The sequence below is a fragment of the Penicillium nucicola genome (genome assembly GCF_028828085.1).
Source record: "Penicillium nucicola strain IBT 29836 chromosome Unknown utg000008l, whole genome shotgun sequence".
In the NCBI taxonomy this organism is placed as follows: Eukaryota; Fungi; Ascomycota; class Eurotiomycetes; order Eurotiales; family Aspergillaceae; genus Penicillium; species Penicillium nucicola.
The window spans coordinates 16823-34674 of NW_026643132.1; the positions used below are offsets into that span (position 1 = coordinate 16823).

General features: G+C 49.3%; 10 protein-coding genes across 10 annotated transcripts; 5 read left to right on the plus strand and 5 right to left on the minus strand.

Moving 5' to 3' along the window:
• Nucleotides 1–354: 354 nt before the first annotated feature.
• Nucleotides 355–1287, plus strand: N7511_007475 (uncharacterized protein; the record flags this gene model as incomplete). Its single annotated transcript, XM_057129852.1, has 1 exon — nt 355–1287. One exon carries the CDS (start codon nt 355–357, stop codon nt 1285–1287), a length of 933 nt encoding a protein of 310 aa, XP_056981635.1.
• A 1335-nt stretch (nt 1288–2622) lies between these two features.
• On the minus strand, nt 2623–3870 carry N7511_007476 (pectinesterase; the record flags this gene model as incomplete). Its single annotated transcript, XM_057129853.1, has 6 exons — nt 2623–2879; nt 2936–3129; nt 3177–3384; nt 3432–3514; nt 3565–3701; nt 3754–3870. 6 exons carry the CDS (start codon nt 3868–3870, stop codon nt 2623–2625), a joined length of 996 nt encoding a protein of 331 aa, XP_056981636.1.
• Nucleotides 3871–4714: 844 nt separating this feature from the next.
• N7511_007477 (uncharacterized protein) lies at nt 4715–5713 on the plus strand (the record flags this gene model as incomplete). Its single annotated transcript, XM_057129854.1, has 1 exon — nt 4715–5713. The coding sequence occupies one exon, from the start codon at nt 4715–4717 to the stop codon at nt 5711–5713; it is 999 nt and encodes a 332-aa protein (XP_056981637.1).
• A 442-nt stretch (nt 5714–6155) lies between these two features.
• On the minus strand, nt 6156–7693 carry N7511_007478 (IQ calmodulin-binding motif protein; the record flags this gene model as incomplete). The annotated part of the gene is made up of 5 exons (XM_057129855.1): nt 6156–6363; nt 6428–6573; nt 6628–7440; nt 7502–7576; nt 7634–7693. 5 exons carry the CDS (start codon nt 7691–7693, stop codon nt 6156–6158), a joined length of 1302 nt encoding a protein of 433 aa, XP_056981638.1.
• A 635-nt stretch (nt 7694–8328) lies between these two features.
• Nucleotides 8329–8904, plus strand: N7511_007479 (S-(hydroxymethyl)glutathione synthase; the record flags this gene model as incomplete). Its single annotated transcript, XM_057129856.1, has 1 exon — nt 8329–8904. The coding sequence occupies one exon, from the start codon at nt 8329–8331 to the stop codon at nt 8902–8904; it is 576 nt and encodes a 191-aa protein (XP_056981639.1).
• Nucleotides 8905–9328: 424 nt separating this feature from the next.
• Nucleotides 9329–10802, minus strand: N7511_007480 (uncharacterized protein; the record flags this gene model as incomplete). The annotated part of the gene is made up of 3 exons (XM_057129857.1): nt 9329–10217; nt 10270–10681; nt 10736–10802. 3 exons carry the CDS (start codon nt 10800–10802, stop codon nt 9329–9331), a joined length of 1368 nt encoding a protein of 455 aa, XP_056981640.1.
• A 229-nt stretch (nt 10803–11031) lies between these two features.
• N7511_007481 (enoyl-CoA hydratase/isomerase family protein) lies at nt 11032–11924 on the plus strand (the record flags this gene model as incomplete). The annotated part of the gene is made up of 2 exons (XM_057129858.1): nt 11032–11435; nt 11483–11924. The coding sequence occupies 2 exons, from the start codon at nt 11032–11034 to the stop codon at nt 11922–11924; spliced, it is 846 nt and encodes a 281-aa protein (XP_056981641.1).
• Nucleotides 11925–12146: 222 nt separating this feature from the next.
• Nucleotides 12147–14091, plus strand: N7511_007482 (uncharacterized protein; the record flags this gene model as incomplete). The annotated part of the gene is made up of 8 exons (XM_057129859.1): nt 12147–12516; nt 12566–12670; nt 12721–12960; nt 13026–13172; nt 13229–13340; nt 13395–13524; nt 13586–13804; nt 13855–14091. 8 exons carry the CDS (start codon nt 12147–12149, stop codon nt 14089–14091), a joined length of 1560 nt encoding a protein of 519 aa, XP_056981642.1.
• Nucleotides 14092–14383: 292 nt separating this feature from the next.
• On the minus strand, nt 14384–15175 carry N7511_007483 (rhamnogalacturonan acetylesterase; the record flags this gene model as incomplete). The annotated part of the gene is made up of 1 exon (XM_057129860.1): nt 14384–15175. One exon carries the CDS (start codon nt 15173–15175, stop codon nt 14384–14386), a length of 792 nt encoding a protein of 263 aa, XP_056981643.1.
• A 551-nt stretch (nt 15176–15726) lies between these two features.
• N7511_007484 (Zn(II)2Cys6 transcription factor) lies at nt 15727–17544 on the minus strand (the record flags this gene model as incomplete). Its single annotated transcript, XM_057129861.1, has 6 exons — nt 15727–15881; nt 15931–16030; nt 16081–16190; nt 16250–16943; nt 16993–17264; nt 17313–17544. The coding sequence occupies 6 exons, from the start codon at nt 17542–17544 to the stop codon at nt 15727–15729; spliced, it is 1563 nt and encodes a 520-aa protein (XP_056981644.1).
• Nucleotides 17545–17852: the final 308 nt, after the last annotated feature.

Consider the following 17852-nt stretch of genomic DNA (forward strand, 5'->3'; position numbering starts at 1 on the left):
TGGCTGCAAGCTGCAAGGGATCAGAACCAGGGAGCTGCTTATCATACGTCAACCAAATCAATTGTTTTAGTGTAGCTGCTTGGCATTAAGTTTGCCAAGTGCAAAGCGAATTGGATTGGCTCTCCGTAGCAATTCACCATGACGTATGATAAGCAACCGGCATAAGGAAAAGAGGGCCATTTTTAGTGCGAAAGAAAGATCTGCGAAAGATCTACAGGAAAGAAACGAAGATACTAATACGGGGACTCGATCCCTTCACGGTTGATTGGAAGCAATGGAAGTGATCACAATGTCCTCCGCATTCTTCTAAGAAATAGCATTATCTGCTTCTCATCCTAGACCATGGCGTCCGCAATGGCAATCGGCATTCTCTATCTTGCAATTTTCTGCACTTTCAGTCAATCCTCCCTTTCAAGCCTACATGAGGTCTACAGATTTCCCAATGGTACTTGGGTTGAGAACATCGCCATTCGGCCCAATGGAAATCTCCTGGTCGCACTCGTGAACACACCAGAACTCTGGGAGATCACACCAACTCCTTCAGGCCACAGTGCGGCCAAATTAGTTCATCACTTTGATAATGCGGAATCCGTCAATGGGATCACGGAGCTTGCACCGGATACCTACGCCGTCATTGCATCTAATTCAGTTTGGAAAATTGATCTGAGTGTAATGGATGTGTCGAAACCAATCCATATTGCCAAACTTCCAGCTGGGACCTTGAATGGTATGGCTACATTGGATGACGATAGGAAATCGGTCGTCATGTCGGATTCTCAGTTGGGCCTTGTTTGGCATCTCAATACCCATACGGGCAACTATACCATGATACACAAGGATGAGACAATGGCACCGAATGATGAGTTGGGGTTGCTACTCGGGATCAATGGGTTGAGGATAATGAGCGGCTATCTGTACTATAACAATAGCCCTCGACGAATCTTCTGTCGTGTTCATATTGACGGACGTACAGGCCGGGCATTGGGACCCTATGAAATCATAGCCAAGGATGTTCTGGCTGACGATTTTGCCGTTAGGCCGAACGGGGTTGCATATTTAGCGGGACTCGTGGACAACGTGATTACCCAGGTCCTTCCAAATGGATCACACGAAGTTATAGCAGGCTCTTTAGACTCAAAAGATTTAATGACTGCTACATCAGCAGCTCTCGGCAAATCCCTCAAAAGCCGTGATGTTCTTTATGTTACTACTGGAGGGGAGTCTAAGCATCCTGTCAATAATACGGATACTAGAGGAGGAAAGGTTATGTCCCTCATTCTTGACTAATATAAGCATGTACAAAGCGGGAGACTAATACAAATTCTCGGTCGAGTTTCCCTCGATGGACTATAACATCTATTGAATATATGTGCAATTGTTGGGCTTAGGGGGCACTCAGTACGTAGTTTTACTATGTAGCAGCGTAGCAAGTCTAGGTATCTGATGTCCTTAGGCTTTATTAGTTAGAATACATGAGGCTTACATATATTTAGTTTCATCCCAATTTACCTAAATGGCTGAGTTTTGAATCTTAGAAACTCGCGGTATGTGAGTTACGGAGGGGATTGCTAGCAGACTCAAGCATCCCAAGTGCGCATTTACCCTACACCCTCAGTAAAAAACGGGTTTTGTATAGGCTAGTAGATTATGATTGATGATTTATCCGATTTATTGAATTGCCAAGAATCTGATGCCATGCGGACTGTGATTGCGCTAGAGTAGAGGTATAGCCAGCATAGCCAGCTGACGGCGAATCCAAAGCTACTCGAGACATAGCGACCTGCACAATAACTGACAGATGCGCCTCCCACTGGTAGCATCTTGGTGATGGCGGTGACAATGAGCCAAGTGAAAAGGTCACAACGTAGTAGCCTGCTCTAGCAAAGCACCTGGCCACTGCTCGCGAAAAGGCCATTTCCAATGCAGCCTCCTATGGCGATAGACTGTTTATGTCTTGACTTCAGACCTCGAACGACCCCGTGTTGGCTTGGCAGCTTGACAATTTCCGAATTTTGGGGCTTTGATACTTTTGTAAGCTCACAATCGTCAGTCTTTCTCGCGTTCGTGCATTTTTTGCATGTGGTATTGATGAATCAAGGATTGAAAGGGTAATTTTAGGAATGATAGCTTCGGTAGGTCAAAACAGAGCAGGATGAGCGTAATTCGTAAGCTCAAGGAGTATCTTAGGCGAAATAGATATACCGGTTTCCAAGGAGTCAGAGGACGGAAAGACCCCAGACACGAGTTGCAGTTGAACGTGTCTAATCCCCATATTGGAGAAAGCAGCCATCGCGCTTATTGGACGTTTTACAGTGTTATGTGCTTGTTGAGACAATGAGGGTCAGTTAAAATACAGCATTGAACAAGAATTTAAGCAGAGGAACCCTTCGGATGACGAGTTCAACTTTAATGGTGCGGCTGAATTACCAATGTGATGGCCTTAGGTGACGAGCCTCAAAAGTCCGGTTGTCAATGACCACATGCGGGAGGCTTATCCAAAGTGGTTGGTAAGAAGTTTGATTAGCTAGAAGAATAAATATTGATATACAAAGCTAACGATCAGCTCAGCTGCTCGCTTTGTATGATTCTCACAAAGAGATCATACCAATCCAGATGATTGGTTTAAATGTAGGAGACATCGACCCAGGAGCTATAATCCGTGCCCAGAATCTCAGCAATGGTGAGCTTGGCAGACAGAGTCGTGGCGAAGCTGGCACGAGTCCCCTTGGATCCAGCACCGGTGTTGCCGTACTCGCCGAACAGGACGTTCTCGGTATTGGGAGTGGAAGTGGACCAGGTAGTCCAGCCGAGAGAATTGATCACGTTAGTCATGCTGGTCTGCTGGAAGACAACACGAGCATACTCGGACCAAGGGCGTCCTGCAATAAGGTCGGTTTAGTTCATTGATCTCCAAGAGCAACGAGAAATCACATACCAAGGTAGTAAGTCCCCTTTGCAACGTTATCGCCATCCTTGGCGTCAACAGTTGAGTGGTTGATCACGTAGTAAGATGTATCAGTGTCGGAGCTTCGGCCATTGGCGGTAATCGAAGCGGAGGTAGGACCCTCAACAACACGAATGTCACATTCCTGGAACCAGGCACGAGCGTGCTGGCCAAAGATAAAGTCGCTACATTGGTCAGTATCGGGTTTTCGAAGGGAACGACCGTCACGTACACAGCGCCCTCGATATAAGACTTGGCGTAAACTTGATTACCGGTTTGAGCCAAGAGAGTATCCTGGTAACCCGTAAAGTTGCAGGCATAGTAGCCCTGCTGATCAGCCCATGCACTCAGGGCCAGAGCCTGGTGGCAGCTGGCACCACAGGTGTTGGCAATATTCAGGTTGTAGATCTGGGAGCCAACAGCCTTGTTGCGGAACGTGGCTAGGTTTCTTAGTCTATGATTTTCACGCTGAGCCAGAGAAACTTACCAGTCAAGTCGTCGTTTTCGCCAGACTCCTCGTACGAGATGGCGTGGGTGACCGTAACGAGGTTGCTATCGTAGGTGGTAGTGCTAAGAAACACGTTAATGTGATGGCGCCCACGACTCAACGAAGTACGCACTCCTCGGTTTCACCATAGACAATCAACTTTCCCTTCAATGCAGGGATGTACACCTGCTCATTGTAAACACCCTCCTTGATGAAAATGGTCTGGCTCGAGGTGGTGGTGGTGCTCAGGGCCGCCACTGCATCGCTAATCTAGACGACCATTAGCATTCCGTCGGACATCCAATTCCGGGGAGTTTCTGACCGATTCATAGTCTCCTCCAGATTTGGCCACGACAATCGACCCCGACGGCGCCGTGCTACGGTTGGCCGCAAGCGCGGTCGCTGCGAAGAGAGCGAAAGCTGAGACTGCTCTAACCATGATGTGCTGCGAGGGTGCGAAATCGGGTGAACTGACAAGTAGGAGTCTCAATTTCGGGGCGAAACACGACCATTTATCTCCTTGTTGTCCCAGCGTGAGTACGCCATATTTAGGGCTGCATTCGTCTCATGTCCGTTAGGAGCTTAGGGTGGGGATAGGGGATTGCTCCGTGGAGTCCGGAGACAACTATATGTGAAATCACTAGCAAACTTCAGGCAATTCCGCCGGCGGCGGTTTGTGGAGGCCTTCTGGTGTTCCTGAAGACAATTAAACCCTGCATCACTCACCTTTCGGTGTTTCGAGACAGTGTCTCACTTAGCAAAGTGCCCTGCAATTCATATTGAAGCTCAAGCTACCGTAAACAAGCTCATCGGGTCCACATGATCAACCTCGTATAGTTGCCTCGTATAATAGCCAAGCTCACGGGGACGACTTTTCATTGGAGGGTTGAATTTCCAGATCCGAAACAGGAGCGTCAAGGCTGACAACGGGCATTCAGGGGTTGAACCGAATCCATGCTGTGTTTCTCGAGAGAACGAGGTCTCACCTGTCCGTAGATGACCTCGAAATGAATCCCCTATAAGTTATTAAAAACGCCATCACAGTCTTCAAATTACAAAGCTCGGAAATCGTCCGTGAAGGATTCGAATGCGCGACCGGTGGGCCAAACAGCAGACAAGTCAGAGGCATCTTGAACCGTTCCAAGCGGTTCGCTCTTCGATCTCAATAGAGGATTGCTTTGCGATCATGGATATCCTCGAAAAGTGTGCGCTAAGTTAATGGCTGCATCTTCATGTAAGGCCGAAGCACACCGCTCATAGCCTAGGTCTTCCTGGCTTTCACAATGGAGTCCTGTGCTCAATCATCTCAGGTCACACTATCACCCAGAGTGACAAGGCCAAGAGCAGCACAGTTGAAATTGTCTCAGGGTTCTGGCATGATGGCGACAGTCCGACATGTCCTCGTTTTCGGTGCCACAGGAGATGTTGGCTCGGCGGCGGCACTCTGGGCTCACGAGCAAAAGGCAAAAGTCTTTCTTGCGGTGCGGAACGTGGAAAAGTCGATTCCTACGTTGAACAACATCCCTTTGATCAAAGTCCAAGCAGACCTGACAGCGCCCGAGACAGTCAAAGCTGCTGTGGTGCAGACCGGTGCCACCGTGGCTTTCGTGTATGCGGTGTTTGGAGCCACCGACGGCATGCAACTCAGCCTTCAGGCTCTCAAAGATGCCGGGGTTGAATTTGTGGTCTTGTTGAGTAGCTTCACCGTGGAAAGTAACCCGCGGCAAGTGTCGCCGTCCGACTTTATCGCGTGGCACCACGCACAGGTGGAAATCGCCCTGGAGAACATCTTTGGCCTCGAAAACTTTACCGCCGTCCGACCAGCCTATTTCTCGAGCAACATATTGCAGCACAAACTGGGGATCATGAAGGGCTTAGTTGAGTTTCCGAACCCCGAGGCCGAGTTTGACTGGATTTCCCCGTCGGATGTCGGACGAGTGTGTGGTGCGCTCCTCGCGCATGGCACTACACAGCATATCGTAGGCCTGGTTGGGGTGGAAAAAATGTCGTTGAGACAAGCCATTGCAGTCATTAGTCGAACTGTGGGAACGCCAATTGAGGTCAAGAAAATTGAGGCCGATCAAGCCCTGCGGAATATGATCAGCATAGGAGTTCCGCCCCCTGTGGCCGTTTGGATGGTCAATGATGCTACGCAGAACGCAGGAGCAGCTTTCCAGGCCCCTGGCTTCAAGGAAGCGGTTGAAAATATTCGAAGGTTTACTGGAAAGGACGCAATCAGGTTTCAGCAGTGGGTGGCAGAAAACCAAGACATGTTTCAATGAGACATTTCAATTCATAGGTCATCTAATGAGAGATTCATGTAGACTAGGATTCCGTATCATCCAATTCAGGAGGCCTGGAGTCAAAAGCCAATCCGGATTCAATGCGAGGTTTAGTCTCGTCCCCCATGGCGTCTCCCAGCGAGAGACACTTTGTCGGATTCTTCGGCCCTTGTTCTCACCGTGACTATCACTTCAGTTAAAACTGGGCATCTCATTGGGCATCTAGCAGAGTAGATATTCACATATCCACATTAAAGAGACTTGGATGGATACTCCCTCTCGGGTCGTTGAGCCAGCGATATGACTAACCCAATGGAGCTCGTCGGTCGCCAGGTCCATTTGCACATTGTTGACCATAGCGTAGAACTGCAGTGAAAAGCTGGTCCCAATATTTCATCATCGTGAACAGTTGGTTCAAACGGAAATGCATGCCTTTCAACCTTCATTCGGGAGGCTTAGAGACGTCTGGTTCATTATGTTGCATTTTCCCATGTATTGCACGGAATTTTCGTTTTGTCTTAGTGTAGCCCTGGATTCCAGCGAGCATCACATAGGACTTGCTCATCGAGACATTTGACATGTCCACCCCTTGTTTTTGAAGGGCAAGATGGAAGGCCCGAAAGTTGGCGGCTGGGGGTCGATAATGGCCACTGGGGATATCAATACGCAGTCAGTAGATATTCACTTCATATGCAGGGCTATTATATAATCTACCTCATTGGCGCCAGGCTGCGTAGCTGGCCGTGTTTGATCTTGATCATTCCAGCTGCAGCGATACGAGCACCTCTTAAAAATGAGGAGTGCTGGAAAGCTCCCGACTTTTTGATCCCAATGTACAAACGGAAGGAACTGTCTGCGACCTGGTCGTTATTCAATGAGTGGTCAAAAATCGAGTTCATGCGCAGGATACTTACGAAAATCCACATGTTTTCCTTTTCAGTGGACTGACCCAACATTCGTTTGAATGCAGTGGTTGGGTTCGAATGAATGACCTTCTTGATCACCTTTGCGGCCTTGTACTCTTCTTTTGTGACAATATGATTCTCCTCGTTGGACAACACACTGCCAAGGCTCTTTGGAGAGGATGACATGGAATCGGATGGTGAGGAAGAGTTTGATGTAGATTCAGAGTCTGTGGCGGTCTCGTTTCCAAGAAATTGCGGTGCATCATGCTCCATGGATACAATCCCCTCAAGGCTGTCTTTGAAGCGTGTGTTATTTGTCCACACTAACTCGTTATTTTTGGCCCATCGGAATAACCCAGCTTCATCCACTCTGACCAAGTAATTCATGCGTTGCTCTCGGGTTAGGTAGCGGACCTGCTGTTTCTCAAGACGCTCTCGTGGACATTGTTCCAATTCCAACTGTTTCCCTTCACCATGGTCTAACCAATAAAAGAAATTTTGGGTTGATGGCGAGTTTTGCCAGTAGGTGTGGTATGCGCGCAGATTGCTCCCATGTCGATGTTTCAGATCCACCATTTCAAGGAAATATCTAAGATCCATCATCTTGGCACTTGCCCCCGACGACATCTCGTTTATATGGGTGGACTGCGTTCCGGTGGACGCTGACCCCGAAACACAGTCATCATCATCGCCGCCAGCTCGTTTCGCGACGCTGACCGCTCGCTGCCAGTTTCGCCGCGCTTGGTTGCAGCTCTCATCCGCGGGTGCGACTCGAATATCTCTGGGTTGGTGAAGTTGATGCCAGTGGGCTTCGTGGAAGGCCTAGGAACAAAACCAAGTCAGAGTTATGTTTGGGGGGGGCAACCGTAGTGCAACACCATACCTCGTCCCATCGTGTTGAAGCCGATAAACCAAACCCACGAAGCTCTCTTCGTGTACGATAGCCACGATACACCCTCTAACAGAGCAGATATGTTTCAGCTGCAGTTGTCGCCCATGGGTCCTTCAACTGTACCTGAACCGTTCGCGCAGCTTCGATGACGTCACGCCTCTCCGGCGAGGGAGTCCGCGTCATGGAGGAAATGGCTACCAAGAAAGGAATAGGAAACTAAAGAGATTTCAACAAAGCAAAGCCGATGCGATCGAGGGAGGTTTGGAGAGTCAACAGATGTTCGCAGGTGGGGGAGAAAATCATCGGGGGTCATTTCAAGATCTTTGTCATCCGGTTTCCAGTCTTCCAACTTTGAAGATTGTTCACTTCACTTCACTTTCACTCCCTCTTTGACTTCACCTGATCTCATCTTGCACTTGATTCTCATGATGGTGTTGTTTGGTCTTCGGGTATGTCATTTCTTTCTCTGTATCCCAAAGAGAATTTGAGAATGGACCTCCTTCTCCACAGTATCAACGGATCTATGGACTTGTTGGAGAACCCCCTCAGGACTCGCTGGTCTTTTCTGCAGCCCGGTATAGCTTCCGGGAAGTTATTCCTCCTTTGAGATCTCTCCGCAAATCATGTCCAGCTTAGCGTCGGAAGCCTTCCCTATCAGGCTCCACAGGCTGTACCTGAATCCGATCATCCGGCCAAGACCCCCCCCCTCGTCCACCCCTCATGAGGAGATGAGGGGACTCCAGATGCTATACATATAAATATATCGATCGGGTCTAGAGGACCTTGGTAGAATCAACTCTCTGCTATATACTATTACAATGGCACCCTCACTTCACCCTCTTATCGACAACGGCATCACTGCCGGCTCCAGTAGCTTTTCTGGTGGAAAGCTGCACTGCCGCTGCCCTTCGGACCAGGTCGAAGTCACCTTGAAGAGCAATGTAGCGCACAACCATGCCTGTGGCTGCTCCAAGTGCTGGAAGCCCCAGGGGGCCCTCTTTTCCGTTGTGGGCGTGATTTCACGAGACGCTCTCTCTGTCACCGCGAATGCCTCCAAGCTGTCTATTGTGGACAAAGATGCTACAATTCAGCGCAATGCCTGCAAGGACTGTGGGGTTCACCTCTTTGGTCGTATTGAGAAAGACCACCCTTTCAAGGGACTCGACTTTGTTCACGTGGAGCTCTCTGACGAAAAGGGGTGGCAGGAACCACAATTCGCAGGCTTCGTGTCTTCGATCATTGAGCAGGGCTCTCACCCCAGCCAGATGGACAACGTGAGAGACAAGTTCAAGGCTGTTGGCTTGCAGACCTACGATGTCCTGTCCCCAGCGCTGATGGATTTGATTTCGACCTTCACTGCACAAAAGTCTGGCATCAGATTTGCCAACCTGTGATATAGAGACGTATATCGTCAGTTGATGTCCGACTTGATGACTTTGTTATAGCTGGTAGACGACCTCGAGGTGGTTGGGGAGTTTGGTGGAGGTGGTCATGAAAACTTGGAGATTGTTGATGGAATCTATATCCGAGCCAGAGTCCCAAAATATGTGTGAAACTATATCTCATGAACAATATATGTTTCGTTTGCACCATCAAAGCCTAATGGAGATTCATCCAGATTCGCAACCAGATTTTCTATTGTATACTTCAAACGCATATTATGTGACTCGTGGTTCTGAGGAGACCTATCAAACCTTCCGAATAGATCCAAGGATGAAATCGCGCTTGCGGAACACACCACTTCATCCCTTGAGTCAAGATAAATGGCCAATATTGGCACGCCCCTGATGCCCATGTCAGTTGCACTCCCGGGTGTGCTCACATACGGGCTTTCAGCTTTCCTGCCGTGTCGAGGAGCGGATAGTCATGGCGTTCTGTTATGCTACGAACGCGTTCTCCATCCTCAGGGGTGATATATCGAGCTTCCACGGCCGGGTTATACCCCATACCGGAGATTTTGCTGATTTCCTCGCTTGAAACAGCCTCGCTCGCTTTCCCGTCCGCTCTTTTATAGACTGTCACCACAACGGCTCCTCCCAATCCAAGGTTATGCTGCAAGGCGACATCTGTTCCATGAACTAAGCGATTGTTGGCCCATCCACGCAGCTGCCAGGTTAGCTCTGCACACTGAGCGAGGCCGGTGGCCCCCAGTGGATGGCCTTTCGATATCAAACCCCCAGATGGATTTATCACGGGGCCGCGACCACCGTAGGTGATGTCTCCTTGCCGAACCATCTCGTGGGCTTTCCCTGGTTCCGAAAACCCGAGAGCATCCAGCAGGAGAAGCTCGTTGGTCGAGAAGCAGTCATGAAGCTCACAGACCTTGATGTCTTTTGCCTTCACGCCAGCTTCCTGCATCGCCAGCTGTGCGGCTTGACGCGACATATTGAACCCAACCAGATCGATCGCGCTGCGGGAATAGACATCAGGTCCATCGGTCATCAACTGCTGACCAGCCATCAGGATTGCCTGGGATCTAAGGTGAGGTCGCGCATCGAGAAATCGCTGAGAGACAATGACCGCTGCTGCTGCTCCATCGCTGGTTGGAGAGCACTGAAGCTTGGTCAACGGTCCATAGATCTGGGTTTGGGGGTCCAGGATCTGGTCTAAGGAGTATGCGGTTCTGAACTGAGCATATGGATTCCGTTGTGAATGCTCATGCGAAATGCGAGCTATTTCAGCAAAGTCCTGGGCTTTGGCTCCATATCTGTATCCATGGTGAGCTCAACATGTGCGGGTTGACTCTTCTGGTGCCCTACTTGTCCATATATTCCTGTCCTGCGTTGCCAAAGTACTGCGCATTCCGGGGACTCGAATGCTTCCCATACGTGTCCTCCATCATGGTGGTCGATGGCCCCAATGGGCTCGGTCGGTCATCCCAGACACTCTTGATGGACCCCGGGCGCATCTGCTCAAAGCCGACCACGAGCACGCAGTCAACCACACCCCCTTTCACCAGGGTGCGCGCAAGGTGCAAGCCAGTCGAGCCTGTGGCACACGCATTGTTGGTGTTGTAAATGGGGATGCCTGTCATTCCCAGCTGATACAGAACCCGCTGGCCTGAGGTCGTGTCCCCATAGCAATAACAAGCAATGCCGGTTTGCACTTCGTCATATGTGATATGCGCATCGATCAGTGCCTTGACTGCTGCTTCGTAGCCCAGTTCAGGGTCTGGCAGGGCGACAGTCAGTTACCATTCCAGCGAGCGGCCAAAGAGGATCTCACATTCACGGGTGCGACGAGGCTTCAAAAACTGGGTCAAGCCCACCCCAAGAACATAAGCCTGTGCCATTTCTATAAGCTATACTCTCGGTGAACGCAAGAATGCTTCTTTACGAATGCTCCTATATATGTGTGGTTAACCGAGCTTCCGAGGTATGTTGAACTCCCCCTCACCGCAGCATAAGAGACGATTGGACGGGATAAATGCCATTTTCTTCATTAAACTTGATAGCTTGCTCAAGTGTGCTTCATATATTTTCTATACTGTCGAAGGGTTCTTCACATTTACACATCACATCATGTCTGACAGTCTTCATTCCGAACCACCAGCGACCAAGCATTTTCGGCTGTCTTTCCCAGCACCCAAGGTACTTCTGGTGACGATAGATAGGGAAAAGCAACGGAATTCTCTCCCTGCTGAAGCGCACTGGGAAGGTCATGGCATATTCTCGTGGTTCGATGACGAGCCTACTTTACTTGTCGCAATCGTGACCGGCGCGGGCGACAAATCCTTCTGTGCTGGACAGGATTTGGCCGAGCAGAGTCATTCACGCCGCGGGCCCAAGACTGCAGCTCAGTTGGCAGTGATGAACCATCCCCCCACGGGTTTCATGGGCCTCAGCCAACGCAAGGGGAAGAAGCCGGTGATCGCCGCCGTGAACGGATTCGCACTGGGGGGAGGGTTTGAGATCTGTCTCAATTGGTATGTTCCATTACATTTCCCGTGAGCCCGGGACTGACACATTCAAGTGATATGGTGGTCGCATCACCCAAAGCTCAGTTCGGGCTGCCTGAAGTTGCGGTGGGATTATATGCAGCCGCCGGCGGCTTGCCTCGCTTGATGCGCATTGTTGGCCTTCAGCTCGCCTCGGAAATTGCCATGACCGGTCGCAAATTGAATGCTCAGGAGGCACTGCAATATCAACTGATCAATCGGGTCTCTCAGACCTCAGAGTCCGTTGTTGACGAGTGCCTCAAACTTGCAGCCCAAATCGCGAGTTTTTCGCCCGATGGAATCATTGTTACACGTCAAGGCTTGCGCGAGGCGTGGGACAATCCCAGTGTTGAGCATGCGACTGCACGCACTCGCCAGGAATACGTCAACCGACTAGTAGCAGGAGATAATTTCAAGATTGGTGTTGAGGCGTTCGCTACAAAGACTAAACCTAAATGGGTTCCGTCGCATCTATGAAGTCTTCTAGATATCAAGCAAGCATTTGAAGCATTATTGTATACTTTCAAGGGAATATCATTTCGTCCCCGAGACTCAGTGACTGAAGTAAACAGAAGAGCAACTGGGGCCATTAAATCCCCCGCATATGTTCACATTCGCTCGGGCCGAGGTCTCACACCTCTTCATCTGTTCTTCCATTCCCAAGTTCCCTCCCTCCATCTTTCATGAATAGACTGCATTATGCCTCCCATCATCATCGGCGTGGCCGACGTCCGAAATCGGTCAATCGCAGTCGAAGATGCTAAAGAGCCTGCGACTTTGATGCTGGAGGCCATTCAAGGGGCCATCCACGACGCAACCAGCTCAGTCGAGACCGCAAGAATCCTTCAAAGTAGCATTGATAGTATCAGTGTGGTGCGCACATGGACTTGGCCTTATCGTGACCTGCCAGGCCTGTTGTCACAACAACTGGGGGTGAACCCGCAACACCGCTCGTACAGTGAACATGGAGGCAACCAGCCCGCAAAACTGCTTGATGAGGCAGCCATGAGAATTGAGAAGGGAGATACAAAGGTTGCGGTTCTGACTGGTGGTGAAGCGTTGGCATCTTGTAGGTGCATACATCTCTTTTCTCTGGACTTTCTCTGATCCAAGAACAGTGGCCGCCTGTGTTAAGAATGGCAAGATGCCACCTCCAGGGTGGTCGGTTCCGGCAGAAGATGTGACGGACGTATTCTCTCCGACTACAACAAGGCTCAGAAAAGGTAGGCCTCGAAGTATCCTATATGTAATTGGTTGACTTAAAGTCTTCTAGATATTGCAGGACTTCATGCCGTGGGGTCACCAATCCATGTCTACCCACTTTACGAGAATGGATTCCGAGCTCATCGCAAACAGACGATTCAAGCCAATAATCAGGAGTCAGCAGGCCTGTATGCCTCCTTTAGTCAAGTCGCCTCGCAAAATCGATATGCGTGGAATTACGGCATGGAAGCTGAAACCACAGATTCGATCGGAAATGTGTCCAAAAAGAACCGCATGATTTGCTTTCCATGTATGACTATCTATATCAAGTCATGACGGTCGGCCAAGAGGATTTTCTAACCTCATCTTCTACAGATCCGCTTTTGATGAATGCCTTCAATACTGTCAACTTATCATCTGCTTGCATCTTGACCTCATCGGAGTATGCCACCCAGCTTGGGATTCCAAGTGACCGATGGATATATCCTCTTGGCGGCGCCGGCTTCAGCGAACGGGATAACTGTAAGTGTTCGCCTTTTGATCTCATAGGAAAGATACCTGACCCTGAGAGCATCTAGTTTGGGACCGACCCAACTTCTTTGAGAGTTCCGCAATCTCGAAATCGCTCGATCTTTGTCTAGAAAAAAGCCACCTCGCTTCTCATGAGATAGATCTCTACGACTTTTACTCGTAAGTGACTCGGGTTTCACGTCGCTCTTTCGGGACTTTTCTAATTAGCCACAGATGCTTCCCTATTGTGCCCAAGCTTGCATGTCATCACCTGGGACTTTCTATTACAGAGCCACAGAAGCCGCTTACTCTCCTAGGCGGGCTCACATCTTTTGGAGGGGCTGGGAATAACTACTCTATGCACGTAAGAGCTCTCCAGATTTCGTTGCGCCTTTCGAACTGTCATCTCTGATTCATAATACCAGGCCATCACGGAAATGACTCGGCAATTACGTGATAGCAACAGGCGCAACGGGCTGATCCTTGCAAATGGTGGCTTTTTATCTTACCAGCATGCAATTTGTCTGTCTGCTCAAGCTCCCAAGGGACAAAAGCCTTATCCGGATGCCAAATCCTCGGGTGTGGCGGACTCTAAATCGGTGCCCTCATTTGACTTTGAAGCAGAGGGGAAAGCAATAATCGAGGTCAGTGAACTCATATTTACCCAATTCAAAACACAGGCTGACTTGATCAGACATACACTATTGAATTTTCTCGAGATGGAAGCCCTATGAGGGCTTGCATTGTAGGCCGAATTGCCGATACTAACCACCGATTCTTGGCGAATGAGAGCGACCAGGCTACCCTGTTACGTTTGTCTGCAATGGACGAAGAGCCAATTGGGAAGACTGGCTTTGTTGTCCCCGATCTTGAAGGTAAAAAGGGTCAGAGAAGAAATTTGTTTTCGCTAGATAGTAGCTCCAAACTTTAGGATATCCAAAGTATTCTGCTGTGAAGCGTGAACTTATTCTGTGTTCGAGCAATTTTTGAGCTTCTTAAAATATTTCGAAATGAGGGGGCAGTATATCATTGGACCTGTATTCCTTAGGCTTATGTGTTATACTGATCCAAATTCATGATCGAATGCGTCCTCACACGCCTCTCGATACCACTGGCGCTGAATAGTCTCGGTGTCGGACTACAAATCATGCATTACAAACAATATATCATTCAAGCGACAGGACTCGGCAACCTTTGCCAATCTATCCATATGATACGCATGATCAGGGATAGTAGTAAATTCCACGTTCCACGTCCTTCTTGAGCTGTTCGTTTATTCGAAGATATCCGTCCCGCTTCAAATTCGGGAAATCTTGTGCAATCAACTCAGCAACAATTCCACCAAACACAACGCTTCCCGCAATGTTTAAGTGGGTATAGTCGGCCGCGTTCAGGTTGTACGTATAAGCATTTGCTGGGCCGATGGCATTCAGGTATTTTGTGCTGGCGTGGTTTAGATCGATATACTTGGCGCCAGCATGGTGGGCGGCTGAGATAGTAGCTGTCGTCTCGTTGGCCAAACTCTGGATGATAGAAGAGACTCCAGTGGAATTGTCATAGTTTCTTCGTGACAATGGCGTCACTAAGATGGGCGTGGCCCCAGCATTGAAAACCTCCGTCACAAAGGCTTCGAGGTTTTCTGTATATTGTGACAGTGAGATGTTTGCGGCTGGTTTTTGATCATTGTGACCAAATTGAATGGTGACAAAAGGGATATATTCGTCTCGAACTTGTTCAACAGCCTCCAAGACTTTATTCCAATCACCTCCAGCACGAAAGCTGACTGTGGTCGCTCCGTTGTGACCATAATTTATGCCGGTTGCTCCTTGGAATAGTGTGGTATTGAGGAAGCCATCTCCCCAGCCTCCACCATTCGAAGACTGAGTAGCGGTGGTACTATCCCCTGCTAGAATGAGACAGGGGATCTTGGGTGACTGCCTCGCTGCTCCAGAGAAGGGATATGCCTGGACGCAAGCCGTCACAGCAATCAAAGCCCACTTGGCAATCCTTGTCATATTTCCGGTGTGATGTGTATGCTGTAGACTTTAATCGGCGGCGATCAACTCGAAAAATAGCTCTTGGGGCGCACCTTATAAGTGCGACCCCCAATGTCACCATATTCATCTGCAGATTACACCATGACGATGCGGCACTGGGTAATGGAACTTCCACCAACAGGAAAATCGATCTTCTGATTGATGCGGAGCAGCACAATCGTCATTCGCGGGGTTGAGCAAAGAGACGGACGAAATTGGCCCAACCCCTGCGAACCCTGCATGATTCGCCGCCAAATACACCGAGCCTTGAGGACCTGAGTCTCCCAGTGTCCGACTGTCTCTTTGGAATTTTTCTCTGCCAGCTCAGACGCCCTCAAGTCTTATTTTATTGATGTTGTCACGGACCTTTCCATTCCAGTTGTTACTCGCACAATCTGTGGTCTGCCAGTCGATTCGCTTGTGTGGTTCTGATCAACAAAGCAGTCCCCCATACCCAGAAGCAAATATTACACCCAAGAGCTTGAATTCTAGTGTTCCAAAACAATCCACACGTTAAGGGATTTCCGCAGTCAAAAGTCCCTCGAGTCAAATGCTGCCAATTTTGTCCACCTGCTTTCTAGCTCCTTTCTCATCCAGGAAGTGCGCCAGCCTAGCACCTTTTCTACACGACACATAAAATCTAGCGATCCTTGCTGCTCGACTGGATGCCGCAAACAATAACCAACTGGAATTACGTTAGTTCGAATCAGTCGGCAGACAAGGGAGATACGAACAACGGTGCAGTAAATGCGAGGCCATGAAATAGGCGTTCTCAACACTCTCGTTGGATAAAGAAAGACCAATAACCATCACTAGATTATCGGCAATCGATTTCTGATGGCTCATGTTAGTCAGGCAGCCATCAAGTCAGGCATTGAAAGTACCTCTTTGATACGTCGCGAGCAAGCAATGTCATAATCGCTCATATGGTGTGGCGGAGTGTCGCATAAGGTAAGAAAAATACATGCCGAGTAGTAATACTGCATTCCGACTACTGGATGGACAATCAGCACTCAAGGAATTTGAAATAGTAGTGTATGGTTGAAGATGTACCGGCAGGAGGGGAGATCATCCAAAGCTCGGGAAATGGTTGATTTGCAGATACATCTGGTGCCTGGTACCGCAGTGGCTGCCAGGTAAGGGGCTTTGTTTGTTTCCATTCATTGACACTTTCCGAAATGCTGCGCCAGGCTTCTCGGTCCACAAGTCTCCCGGGTGCCTCGGAACAAACCTGAATGATACGTGCACAATGATATATAATCACGTTAGCACACGCAGCATCATCATGACGATGAAACATTGCTGAGCGTTCGTAGTTTTGCATGTCTAGCTGCAGGGGTTGATACTGAACAATCGATGCATAGATGGCCTGTCGCAGAAACTGCCAGCTCACAGCTTCTGCTAATCCACCAGATGATGCAGAGCGTGCCACAAGGTTTACTAACTTATTAGATCCTAACAGGTGAAACTGTTGGTCAGTGTTGTTCTCCAGCTCTTCATATATACGAAGAATCACCACTGCAATGAGCATATTTTCATCACAGCTCAGTTCGGCTTGGTCTAGTGCCACAATCAATAGCTCCAGGCATTGTCCATGATAAGCCGAGGCTTCCCAATCACTAGCGCCAGACAAAATAGCGTCGTGGCGTGCCGATAGGGCCAAAATTGCTTTTAAGACCATCGAGCTCTGTAGGGCTCTCCTTGGGACCTCTGTGCTGAAGTGAGACTGGAGATCGCAGATATCGGCCTAGTTCGGTCAGATACCTCCATACATTGCCGAAGGACTTAAGACTCACCCAGGGTGCTAGTTTCTGGATGAAATAACGCATCAGGGAGGCTTCCCTCAATGATAATGTTTGTTCATCCCCACTGGGTAGACTTAGTGGACCACTGGTGGGGTTTGGTCGATACCTATTCTCGTGAATCGCGAATCTACCAGCCCCAGTTTTGTCCACGTCCTCCATGTAAAGCTCATGGAGATTTTCACGGTCATACTGGGATAGGAAAGCCGACTCTCCGCTGTTGTCATTTTCGGTGATTACATCATTTGTCTCGAGTACAAATGTCACTATGTTCGATCAGTGCATGCTCAAAGTCCCCATGTCGGGCCACTTACCAGGTCGAGAAACATCCACCCAGACTTGTTCCTCATCCCAGACAAGCTCAAATCGCGCAGGGGCTCCCTTGCTCTTCTGATAGACATGGTGGACAGCCTTGAACTGAAAGCGGGGATCGAGATGACAGGCTCGGTCAAGCCGTGAGCATGGGGTACAGGCTGAGGCGCCAGGAGGAATCACACATCGGATATGGCGAGTACGACACCTTTCACAACCCTTGCCTACTCTCATAGGGATTGGAGGTTGAAATGGGTGCGGAGTTCAAGAGCAAACCCCAGATGCGAGTCCGGGGAGTTCCCCGCATCGGCTGACTCATCGAGGTTCCGGTCCCCTGGTGACTGAACGAGCCCTGGAGAGGAAGGGTATGAACGCAGTTTCGCAGATTCACAGATTCACACATCTGCTAGTTCGTTCAAGAGGTTGGATTCAGCGTTATCACGGTGATGTCAGAGCATACCCCAGGAGCTTGGAATTGCCAATGTTGTTGCCTAGCTATGCTCATTGCACATAAAAATAGCAACATTACTTGCCGAGATGGC